The sequence below is a fragment of the Cryptomeria japonica genome, chromosome 3, assembly GCF_030272615.1.
Source record: "Cryptomeria japonica chromosome 3, Sugi_1.0, whole genome shotgun sequence".
NCBI classification, from domain to species: Eukaryota; Viridiplantae; Streptophyta; class Pinopsida; order Cupressales; family Cupressaceae; genus Cryptomeria; species Cryptomeria japonica.
The window spans coordinates 194,473,148-194,485,766 of NC_081407.1; the positions used below are offsets into that span (position 1 = coordinate 194,473,148).

A 12,619-nucleotide genomic window follows, 5' to 3' on the forward strand; every position below is an offset into this window, starting at 1 on the left:
TTGTTCTTTGATGAAAATTCTAGTTCCATCTTGGTTGTCTAGGTGTTTTAATTATATAATGTTAATCCATATTCTTTTTGTTCTTCATAAATTAAATAATTTATCTCCAAGAGCTTTATTCACATATTTATAATCTTTAATGCTCAAACCATCTATATTTATCAATAGATATCAACAAGTGCTTTTAACTTCTGTTTTTATTCGTCTTTTGAAAGACTTTCCTTATTTTAACAAGCTTTCATTTATCTTTTCCCTTTTCACGCTTTTACTATTTCAACAATTAAAAAACATCTTACAAGTTGTCACAATTGCATTTAGCAACTTTCATGACAACTAAACGATAATTACAATTTTTCAATTAATTATTTAATTGAAATATAGAAACAACAAGGTTGAGACATTTTCTCAACAAGGATGACACTAAGTTATTGATGGAGATTCATTCGAAATTGATTTTTTTCAATTTCAAGGGTGTTATCTATGAATAATCTAAAGGTGTTGCAATATGCCCCTCATTAGCACTTGTTGTGGCTAAATTGTTTATAAATTAATTTTAAGAAAAAGATGGAAACTCTTCTTTTATGAAACCAAGTGTCTTGGAAAGCAATTCGATTGCTATCTCATTTGATTTGTAGAAAATTGACTCATTGATCTTTATTTACATCCCACATCACCACCCAAATAAAAAAATTAGGATATTCAAGGTATGGCCATAAGGGCTTTTCATATTTATGATGAATATTTTAAATAGGAAATAAGACTGATATGTTCTAATAGAAATGGGTACAAGCAAATTTAAAGAACATATTTATACAAACTAAAAGAAATCTAGAAAATAAGTGTTGGAAAACCTTCAATGATGGCCCTTAGAGGTTTTCCTTATATTGATAGTATTTTCAATAAGATCACAATTTTTTTAAGAAAACAAGCATCTAACCTTCTTACCTATAAAACTAAGGAATTCAATCAAACTATTTAAGGGTTATTTGGAGCCTAATGAAATGTGGTGTTTATTTAATTTATTATTCGCATATGGTCTTGTACGTTGAGGAAAAATCATTCTGCCAATACAAATTAAAGAGCATGATTCAGATATACAATGTAAATGAGTTATTAAGTCAACATCGGTAGAAACTCCAATACTAAGCATCATATTTGCATTTAAATGAATGATGTTCTATTGTACAAGACCATTATTCCAAAAGGTGTCCTAAGAGAAGTAATTGAGAACAACAAAGACTTTCAAAACTTTATCAGGGATGAGGGATTAGGTATAGGCCATTCATGGAGGTAAATTGTTAATATGCTTTAAAAAAAAAGATCCAGAAATTAACAAGCAAGAGCATTGAAAAATTTCAAATCGTTGGTTGTAACTAAGTCAATGATGGTAACAGCTAATACTTTTATTATTCTTGCATACTCTAAAATGACATCAATATCTTCAAGCTGTCACGTACGAAAAAATGCACTTGTATTACTTCAGATTTTCTGCCATGGGAGGTTGACCCTCCTATCCCAGCTAATTAATCTTCAATTGGTGCTCCATCTGATGCGTTGATTCAAAACATCTCGATATGATGTCAGAAGTCTTTCCCAACAGGTGTCAGGTCTATTGTAAACTTTTGCTTTCCCTTGGTTACTTTCTGTCAGAATTAAAAAATTAAAGACAAGTCATATCATTTCAATTTTCAGTTTGAGCCCACATGCATTAATGCATATTCATTATATAATTACGTGTAAGTTAACAAGCAATGGTGTAGATACTTCGGTCATATTTCCACTAATTTGTTATCTATGAGCAAAATAAGTTACTATAAAACTTTCCACTATTCAAAATGAGAATATAGATCCTCATATGCATAATCATTAACATAGATCACTCTCTTGCATATCCTCATCTATACCTCCATTTACTATCTTTTATGAAAAAGATTCTGAAACTTACTGCAATAGTGATGAGCTCCTCTAGTAGCTCCTCCAAATTCCTCAGTGGCTGCATAGACGAAATGCACAGAACTTAGTTGAGGATAAGTGTGTTCAAAACAAAGTAAATTATGCAGCAAAGGAAATGAATGACAAGCAATGCTTCCATTCTCCATTTAAATATATTTGACACAATTTGCCATACCTGAGAAGACTATTATCAGTTTTTTGCTTAAAGAATGCATACCATTTCATGGAACTAATAAATGAACTCATGCCTTGTGCTTTTAGCAAAATACAAACAATACTTGAAATCACAGTATAAGTTCATGTTATATGCTTGCTGCCAGTCCAATGCCTATTCCAATGGCTGATAAGGGTATGCACATTGTCCTTACCCATTGTGTTGGGCCATCAACTGGAGCTCTTAGAGGATTATCATGTACCTGCAAATAAAAGTAACATCAACATTATGTCTTATTACAAAATGGAAAAATATAAGTTGTCCATTGTTATTGTATAGAAAGAGAGTAAAATAGAAAAGTTGTCTTCAGTTTGCTAGTGATTATGAAGCAAGCTGAGGACAAATCTCAGATCATCTCCCCTGGTTTCCTTAAAATCACACATTAAAGTAAATGATGGGACAAGATGGAGGAAATGCAGTAAAAAGTAATATATGAAAATATAAACTGAAAAATATTTGTCACATTAAAAATCAAAGCAATTACATAGAAAAATTCCATATAGAAGGCAAAAATGAATTTCAAGTTATATTGCAAATTATAAACAAGTTACAAAACACAGAGAACGATACAAAAGGAACTTTTCTTTATATTAATATGTAAGTGCATTACTGTCTTCAAACATTTTGCTATAGTTTCTGCATCTCCTTTCTTCTTTCGATATCCTAGTTTGAAAGAATATTCAATGAACTGGAAAATATTTTTTGATACAGCTATACAAACTAAACCTGGATAGACAGGATTCCATTAAATGTGTCCAAATTTAAAATCGAGCTTGTACAATCAATATTTCTAAAATTCTACAGGACAAAAACTAAATATATGAATAACGGATTTAAATGGTGTTATAAACCATCTTTCCTCTTCCTGTGAAGGCACAGAGAAAACCAAAAGCTTCTATCCATAAGGTTAGTGAACAATATAGAAACCAGGGACCTTGTATCTACATAATTAACACACAATACAATCCTTTCAGTACTGGAAGGATAGAGTAAAGTTTTGAAATTTGCTCAGGAATTCTTGGGTCCAACCAACCCCACTATATCCATGGCCCATCCTGTCCAATTCAATATCAATCACAGATTCTTTGTTGAACCATAGAAATAGTTGCTAAACTTCTAGATGGCCCAAGCACTTCTATCGTATGTGTGGAACAACTTACTATTTGGTTAGGTAAGGAGAAGCTACTACCCATATATTCTAAGGTTCATTCACAAATATCTCATAAATAAATCTAATTTTGTCACTCACTATAAAAGATTTCTAGCAGATTTATAAAGACATTTGACTGTTGTCATCAATTAGCTGCAAAGGAAACTTCATGAAAATGTCGTACAAGAACAAGGACAAGGGATTCAAGATCATCAAATTTAGTGTTACACGCCACCCCCATTGCCACCAAAACACATCTTCAACATAAGTCATAGGAATGCATTTGTGAAATGATTAGACAAATGCAAAACCAAATAATAAGCCTAAGGCATCTGCAATCAATCAATACTTTGGCATCAGGCATAGTTATGAATTGCCAATTCAAGCTCTTTTACATTTACGTGGTATTTTTGTAGTGTATCACATTATGATTATCTTGATGTTTAATTAGGATTCAACTATGTAGTTTCAAGTCAATATTTATGACCACATATTTCTCAAGTAGTGGTTCAAAAGAACATATCTCTCATGAGCATGAATAGTCACTTAGCACTCATTGCATCTAGGTGATGCTCACATGGGCGAAGAATCAAGACTTGGAGGTCACCCATCCTAGACTACTTTGGCTCAAGCATGCTTAACCATAAAGTTTCCCCCAAGATCAAGTGCACTTACTTTGCTACCCCATTTGCAAAACCTTTAGCAAGTGTTGTGCCTTATGAACCATTCATTATATAGCTCCCTAGCTCATTCGTTTACATTTAGGTGGTGTTTTCCCCTAGCTCATTCATTTACATTTAGGTGGTGTTTTTGCTATGGATCAAATTGTATGATGTTTTATAGGGACTCAAACTACATATTTTTTAGTCAATTTTCATTGACCCATATTTCATGAGTAATGGTTTGCAAGAGCCTATCTCTCATAAGCATGAATAATCTACCCACTTAGCACTCATCATATCTAGATGATGCTCATAGAGTTGAAGCATCAAGACTTCCGAAGAGGTTCCCCATCCCAGTACTACTCCAACTCAAGTGCATTTTCTTGAGCAACTATCAAACATATCTCTCACTTGGAGATGCAATGAGGGAGCTTATAAACAGCCAAGGTGAAAATGAATCATCTCAAAATTATATTAAAAAATGCAGTTAGCTTCAAAGCCTGGCACAACAAGGATGGTCAAGATCATCCATCTCACATCATTAATTTACTATCTTGAAGACTGTAACTTTTAAGGTGGCAGAGAATATCCCTAAGAATCTTGATCATGTTAACTACTGAAACTAAACTACTAGTCTACTAGATACTAAATTGAAGTATAAGACAAGAGAAGCAATTCATATCATAATGATTGCAAAAGTGTAATGATTGATAATTTATACCAGAGGTAGTGTTCGATTACAATGCAAGCATTATAGGGAGGACCTGTTATAAATCAGTGTACCTTCCCTGACCGTGGAAGTATATTTAAGAGTCAGTGGTTGTCAATTAAGACTTACTGTTAAGCCTAACTGTTTACAACCATACAATAACTTACACTGGCTGAGCTGATTAGTAAATTAACAAAACTAATTTGACATAACATGCATTACATAAGATAAGATTGTCTACAGATGAGACCATCGGGCAAGTATTTGACTTAAATGTAATTTGGAACAATACATACAAAGATTAATGTCAAAAAACTGAATTGTAATGCCTTACTTGATGTTATCATTAATGCTCTTAGATTCACATATAACAAACGAGTCAATGTCCTTCAAGCTAACAACTTAGGAGACAGAAGCAATCTGATTACCACGCCTGCAATCTGAAAAAATGGGGAAGAATTCTGGACAAAGGTGCTTACAATTGTTCAAAGAAACCAAGAAGCCAATGCCTAGACCAAAGTTTAATCCATTTGTGTTGGATCCAAGCAAACTTATCCATGGAAGCTTCAATGAGAAAATTCTGTTTATGGCAAGAAAACTTTGGTCATACACATGAAACTTGTACAGATTTTAGATGCTTGAAGTACAAAATCACTAAGATTTCAACTTTGAAGTTTTGATTGTCAAAAATACATTCTACTACCTCAACAAGGCTCAGCATAAGTCTCAAATGGAAATGGTCCTGCATCTTTTTAAATCTAAAATACTCCTTGGTCAATCATGAAAAGAAAAACTTGTCATCAAGAGTGGAGAGAACACTGCACCCAACCAAGAGGAATGCATGTAGCAAGCAATGGCCTCCACCTTCAAAATGAAAATCCCTATTGAAAGTAGAGTTGATAAATATCTGAAAATATGGTATATGCTGGCCAAGCACCCTTTCATTGCCAAGGTCTTGTCAATCTAGTTCCAAGCTTTGTGTTGCAGCAGATTTCGGAGAAAAGAAATGGAAGAACCTTTGATGATTAAGAACACTCAACAACACATCCTTTGAATTGTTGAAATTGAAAACAATATCCATTAAAAGGTCAAGATACTCAAGTCATACAAAAGTCAATTATGTTCCAGTTATATGAATGATTTTGCAATAGCTGAAGAAAGAGAAATATGGGCTAGATTTCAAATACAATAAATCAAAGTTCTATCATTGAAAGTTTGGAAACCACCTAACCAAGGGTGGATAAATTTAAACTTTTATGATGCTTCCAAAAGCAAAGGAGGTAGTGGAGACATTTTCTAGGAAAGAAGGGAATTTGCACACTCTCCTACAACAAGTATATTGGTCATCAATCCAAGTTCTGAAACTATAGAAGAAATCCATAGACATGGGACGGGTCTCCTTATTGCTCTCAAGTCCAGTTTTCATAAATTGGACATAGAAGGGGATTCTCAAATCATCATCAACATGATTCAAAAGGACGGAGCTTTTAAAGAATCCAGTCATTGGAGGATAGAGTCTAGTTGACAACATATGTCAAAGCCCTAAAACAATTTATAATTAGAAAGCCCATCATATCCTTAGGAGTAATCTGTGTGCTGGATTGCCTAGTGAATTATGCCTTCGTCACACCTCTTCAATTCTGTATAAAGTTTCCAATCGTCCTTTTGATTTCCTATACAATACTCATAGAATTTTAATCAACGAGACAAAAAACCTCCAAGAACCACTCCTAACTCATTTATTGAGATGACTTTGAAGATGTTAGATTGCATAGATCCCCTTGCAATTGTTACAGAGTTCCTAGTGTTATATAAAAATCTAAAATCTTTAGTTAAAAAATATAATAATAATTTATGGCGCAAAAAATGTAATTCATATTTTACTTTATTAATGATTGGTCCTCATAATAGGTGTTACCTCCAATCTCATTCCTTGTCCCCGACTGATGTCTCCCTTATCCGCACTTAATTTACCTAATAATTTGTTGATCCCTCACTATGCTCACAACCTCAGACTCCTCACACCCTCCAACCTTCTCCCACTAACATCCTTTCCCACATTTATCATCTTGTGGTCCTTATTACCATCCATTTTCTTACTAATTAATTAAAGATTCACTCTAGCTATATGAATATTGGTGTTTTCACTTGGTAAATCTATGCTCTTTCTTAACAATAGACATACCTCTCATGGACTCTATGGGACTAAGTGTTCACCATAGAATAGTTTATTTATCCCATATATTCCTTTCCTTGCCATTCTCACAATTGCAGAAGATTGGTCCTAGTAACAAGTGAGTGAATGGCACATGAGATTGCTCTTACCAAACACTATATTGTATTCCATCATTTTGCTATACAAACTGTAGTGTAGCAAATTGTATCCTCATACAATTTCATACTCATTTAGGGTTCACTTTAGCGTTTCTCCCTTCATGCCCCTGAACCTAATTGGTTCTACTCAAGGCAGTGCCTAGATCTAGAGATTTAGCATCTTTTCAAGCTCCATGACCAAATCTTAGCCCAAGAGGTCTGAACTAAGGTGTCTAGTGCCCTAGTCCTCTTGGACTATGGCGCCTAGCATCATGGTCTAGCCAAAAGGGGCCCAAATTTGAACCCTCTAGCGGTTGAAAAATGTTGAGCGGGAAAGTGATCCCCAATTTCAATCTTTTTCAAATTTTCAACACATTTCATGAGGTTGAGTATAAAAGCAAGTCTTACCCCCCTCATTTGAAACATCTCTCATATCCTTATTCAAGTATCATCAAGCAAGTTGAACAAGCATTCAGTCATATTCAAGGCAGTGATGGAGAGATCAAGCATTCAAGATGCCATCCATGATCAAGTTTGTGTGTTTCCTCCATGAATGAAGGAATGTGTGACCTTCCACCTAGCAACATCAATCTTTCATGAGACTTTTGTTGGCCCAATTTGCCGTTGCGTCAAAAGACCGATCTATCAACGCCCGATACAAACTGTAGAGATATGGATCGCATGGGAGGCAGTTAGTCCCTTGTCACGAATCCCGAGGGGAGCGCTAACCATTTTGCCAACAATCTCCCCCTCAGTGTTACTCGAGGGGATTCAAACCCATGACCCAACACTCTGATACCATTTGTTGGCCCAGTTTGCCATTGCGTCAAAAGATTGATTTGTCAATGCCTGATACAAACTGTAGAGATATGGATTGCACGGGACGCGGTTAGTCCCTTGTCACGAATCCCGAGGGGAGCGCTGACCATTTTGTCAACAACTTCAAGGCAAGGAGATTCATAGCAAGGGTATAACATTTCAATTCTGTATTTCCTTAAGGTTTTTAGCCTCTCCCTTGCAAGGATAACCTCCCTTTTCATCATCATTGTTGTAGGGGAGGTTAATTCCTACTTGAGGTTTGACATAGGCAAGCCCCTTTACAACCCAACACCATTTTCTCTCGTTTTTGTGTAGGATTCAAATTTGGAAAATTTGGATTATAGATTCATGAAGTGTAGATTGAGATGAACAAATTTAGACTTTGAAGAAGCAGAAAACCCTAGTCACTGTGGATTAGCCACAATGTTCAACACTTTTTTGACAAAATTTTAGGGAGATGATCTGTAGGGCATCTTGATCTAGAATCTATTCACAAAATATGCATTAGACATCTTTAGAATAGTGGCACCTAGCCACATAGACTGGCACTTTTAGGCTCAAATTGCAGACACAAATTCTTTTTTGAATTCCATTTCTAGATCTGTTTTTAGAATTTGCATATAAAAACTGTAACTTACTGTTCATGCTGATTATTGTCAAATTTGCATCTTTATACCCAGTTCTTGCATTTTGTCATTTTATCTTATCAAATCATAGAAAAGAAGAGTAACCAATTCATAGTGCCCAGCTCTCCCAAGGGTTTGAAGTTGGGCCCACTGATTAGTCTCTAATGTATGTTGATGTGAATGGATTTGATTCCTAGTCTGCATGTTTAGACTAGTGAGCCCCATTTTCCCCACATTACATTTTGGTGAACCCAACATTTTTTGCATTATTTTTGATTTGGACGTTCAAATCTGAGTTTAACTGCATATAATTTAAAATTTAGAGACATCAATAGCTGAAATCTATCATTTCTAATTTTCTATAGCTCATTTTGCTTAATCAAGTGGTTAATTGATCATTCTATTGCTATTTTGCATTGGTTAATCACTTGTTTCATTGCTAGTACTTGCACTTTATTTCACAATTGTATAAAAGACAATGAGAGCACAAACCAATTCCATTAGCTTTGTCTTCCTTGTGCTTGTGTATGAGTTTCATTACCTGTTGTCCCAATTCCAATATCCCAGTGAGAATAAGTTATAGACTTATGGCTTCCCATGGTTTAAACACTAAGGGTGTTGAGTCTGAGTCGGTTAACTTATATTCTAGGAGCTTGGATGAATCCTTGTCTCTTAATCCAGCACCCTCCATGCCTAACATTGTTGAGAATCTTTCCCTTCATGCTTCTCATGATGAGGACGACTCTTCAAATCAAGTGTCTACTGAGAAATTGGGGAAGATTGACAAGCAATTGGAGGATCTTCAGCAATTTGTGAGTCAAGAGCAATTGGGTGGAGAGGCAACCCCCTTGATTAAAGGTCTACGGAGATCGACTCAAAATAATGAACATGGTGTGGATATTTTACGTGGTATAGCTCACATAGTGGATGAAAACACTATGAAATTGGCTAGTTGTGCCTAGGTGCTTGGACATTCCACTCCTCCAAACCAAGTTGAGATTTTCGTGCCCATTCCTACATCTCTACCTAATGAGCCTACATATAAATCTTCCGTCATGGCTACCGCTGCGCAAAATGTTAATGCTACACGTGTTAGTAGTGGGGGGAATTATATCAATCAATATGCTTACATTCCACCTTCAATCATCCTCCCATTTGTTTCTCAACCATCTCCTCCACCTACATACCACAATGTTCCACCTAACTATCATACTACACCTTCAAATCCTCCATCACAATCCAATCTCTCTCAATCCAATTCATACTAAACTTTGGCAGGCTTCTAGTTGTCGTAATGACATTAAATCCACAGCTGTGTCTTTTCATGAGGCTGCAAAGCTTCCCACAGGCTGGCAAGAAAGTGGCTCTGATACCATTGAAATATTCCCTCTTGATCTTCAAGTTTATTTTCACAGTTACAAGGAAACTTTATCACAGATATTAATAAAAACTTTAGGAGCACAATTTAAATTACAGGTAGGAGATCATAATATCCAAAATCCAATAATTTTAATTTTTGATGCATTAATTAAGTTTGCCGGTACCATGGACTTTACTGAATCAGATATTCTGAGAACAACAATTTATATATGATCTGATTACAAAATGGCTACAATCCCTAAAATTAGAATGGTTTGCATACACACCATATTGTGGTATGTACCTTCACCTTCATTAAAGACAACCTTCTTTGCTGTGTTGTCAGACAAACAACAAAGTAGGATTCTTGATTCCCGTTGAAGATGTAAATAGGATAAGATAATTTTGACAGTCCACACTCTATAGGCTAAGTCTCCAATCTTGAATGCAGGCCTTTCTCCAGCAACTACTACTTGCAATTATTTTATGAATATTTCGTTTCCTCTTGTGAATGGTAGTCTTCATGCACTATACACCTACCTGGAAGTATTGGCAATATGCTTGCAAGCACCGGCCCCTATTATGGGCTCCTTATCTTCTTGGGTAATGCGGTCTCTATCCATCTTTTGTGTGCATGCTGTCTTGAATTGCCAACTCGTGCCCACTTAGAATATCTTGCAGATCTCCACATGCACTGAAAACTTCTGAACTCTATCCTGCAGCCTCTTCTGGATGCCTTGGACTAGTTACAATGGCACAGGTCAAGAAAAGAGATAGCTGAGATGGTCACTAACTGAGAAATGATAACAAAATAATCTAATACTGAGTAATAAGGTTGGCAGGGTTTCCGTCCTACCACCTGGTAAACTGCTCAGGTTTGCGTTTGAGAAAGCCCGACATTCATTTAATGTCAAGACAGTAAGAAATATTTGACGCTATACCTTGTTCCCTTGAACTCATATATATAGCAAACTTGTAAGGTCGGCCTCAAGAGAAACCTTCCCAGGGGTGGTTAAGGTAAGTCGACCCAAGAACACAATTCAAAATTATTTGATATTTTCATTTATTAATAATTTTCAAATTATTATTTATTTAATATTTCGGTAGCTGACCTAGCTGACCCAGCCCATAGATTGGGGACATTACAACTGACTTGGCATATCACAATTACACTTGCAAGAAGCATCTTTATAAGAAAATTCTCTCAATGCTAGTGGTTTTTAAACCATCGACATGTATTTCCTTTTACTTTTACCATATATCTAAATGTTCTTTCTCTATAAAATCATAGTCATTTGCTTGTATTTACATCAATCATTCAAAAGAATCATTCATACTCATAAAATGGCCTTCAATGATTTGCAACAAGACTTCAAGTCGAGACATTTTGAATTTGCTAATATTGTAACTTACTTTCAACCTCCATTTGGCTGCATAACTGGATCTTTTATTATATTTGGTTGGGTCAAGAGAAACAAGCCAGCTAGCAGAAACAACATAATGAATGATATGAGGTAGCTAATCTTAAATTCACATTTAGAGGACGAAATTGCATAACAAGGCCTCTATATAATAAACTTTCTAGTATTTATCTTGCAGACTTCAAATAGGACAAACACACAATTAAGGGTATAGAGATCATAAACCCATACATTAAGTTGTATATCATATTGAATCTAGAGATTAAGCTTTAACATAGATCATTTCATGAACAACATAAATTCTTATACAATCATGAAATGAAGTTTCACATATCATAACACCAAAATTCAAATATGCTAGCAAGGAAGTCCTCACACAATCAAATTGTTTTCCTGTCTCATCAACACAAAATAGATAGACCCATTGCAACACCAATTTATAGCATACCATTCCATATGACTTAGATATTACAAATTACATATATAAGATAATATGACCCATGCCCAATTAGAAAGTTGTATACTATAACAAGCACTAAGAATCTTGCGAGGATCACAATTTGAAATAAATACAAAGCTTCAAGGCTAACTAATATTTCCAAATCAATACCATGTTCCAATCAAAGTTAAATAACCACTAGGGACAAGCTTTTGATTGCTATAATTTATAAAAGTCTTTATGGAAGTTAAATAACAACATTAATGAGTGAATGGAACTAGAAAGCATTAATTCAAAATAACATATATTAACATATTATAAAATATCAACTTCAATAGCAAGCTTCAAAATAATTCAAGATACCATTTAAAACAAGAATGAGCAATCTTTTGAGCAACAAAATTTGGAAAAGCTCCAAAGCTTCAAGGCTAACTAACATTTCAAAATCCATACCATGTTCTAATCAAAGTTTATACCTATGGGGACAGGCTTCCAATTATGATAAAATCTGTTTTGGAAGGTAAATTGCAGTTTTGAGGAGTCAAAGGTATTGGAAAGAATTAATTCAAAATAGTATATAGCACAAGAAAGAAAGTCAATCCTTCTTCTGCTAAAATTACAATTTATGTTGTGAAACATGAGATGTAAAAATGCTAAGTTAGACCATGTACCTCCATGAAAATGCCATCAACTCCAACTGCTACACATGTCCTAGCAATGCAAGGTATTAGTTCGCGTAAGCCTCCACTCGCAACTCCCCCTCCTTCCAGCTGGCAAATGAAGAATAAGTGAAATGAGTTCTCTAAGTGACAAGGAAATGGACTCAATAAGCTCATTAATATGCATTTTCTGGCATGCATTGTAACACAACAAATCAATTTAACTACACAATTCAGCTACTTTTATAATAGATGCTCAGATATAACTTCAGAATAATATTAGAACATGCATTCC

The 12,619-nt window shown here is 34.9% G+C and overlaps 1 protein-coding gene across 3 annotated transcripts in view; it reads right to left on the reverse strand.

Moving 5' to 3' along the window:
• Window positions 1-1,130: 1,130 nt before the first annotated feature.
• LOC131035058 (2-dehydro-3-deoxyphosphooctonate aldolase 1) overlaps window positions 1,131-12,619 on the reverse strand; it is a 172,793-nt gene continuing 161,304 nt past the window's right edge. For all 3 annotated transcript variants that reach the window (XM_057966678.2, XM_057966679.2, XM_057966680.2), the window contains 4 exons: window positions 12,337-12,435; window positions 2,322-2,369; window positions 1,946-1,993; window positions 1,131-1,643 (listed from right to left, as the gene is read on the reverse strand). In XM_057966678.2, the coding sequence (XP_057822661.2) occupies window positions 1,581-1,643; window positions 1,946-1,993; window positions 2,322-2,369; window positions 12,337-12,435 (258 nt within the window). In that variant the 3' untranslated portion in view covers window positions 1,131-1,580. The remainder of the gene's footprint in view (window positions 1,644-1,945; window positions 1,994-2,321; window positions 2,370-12,336; window positions 12,436-12,619) is intronic.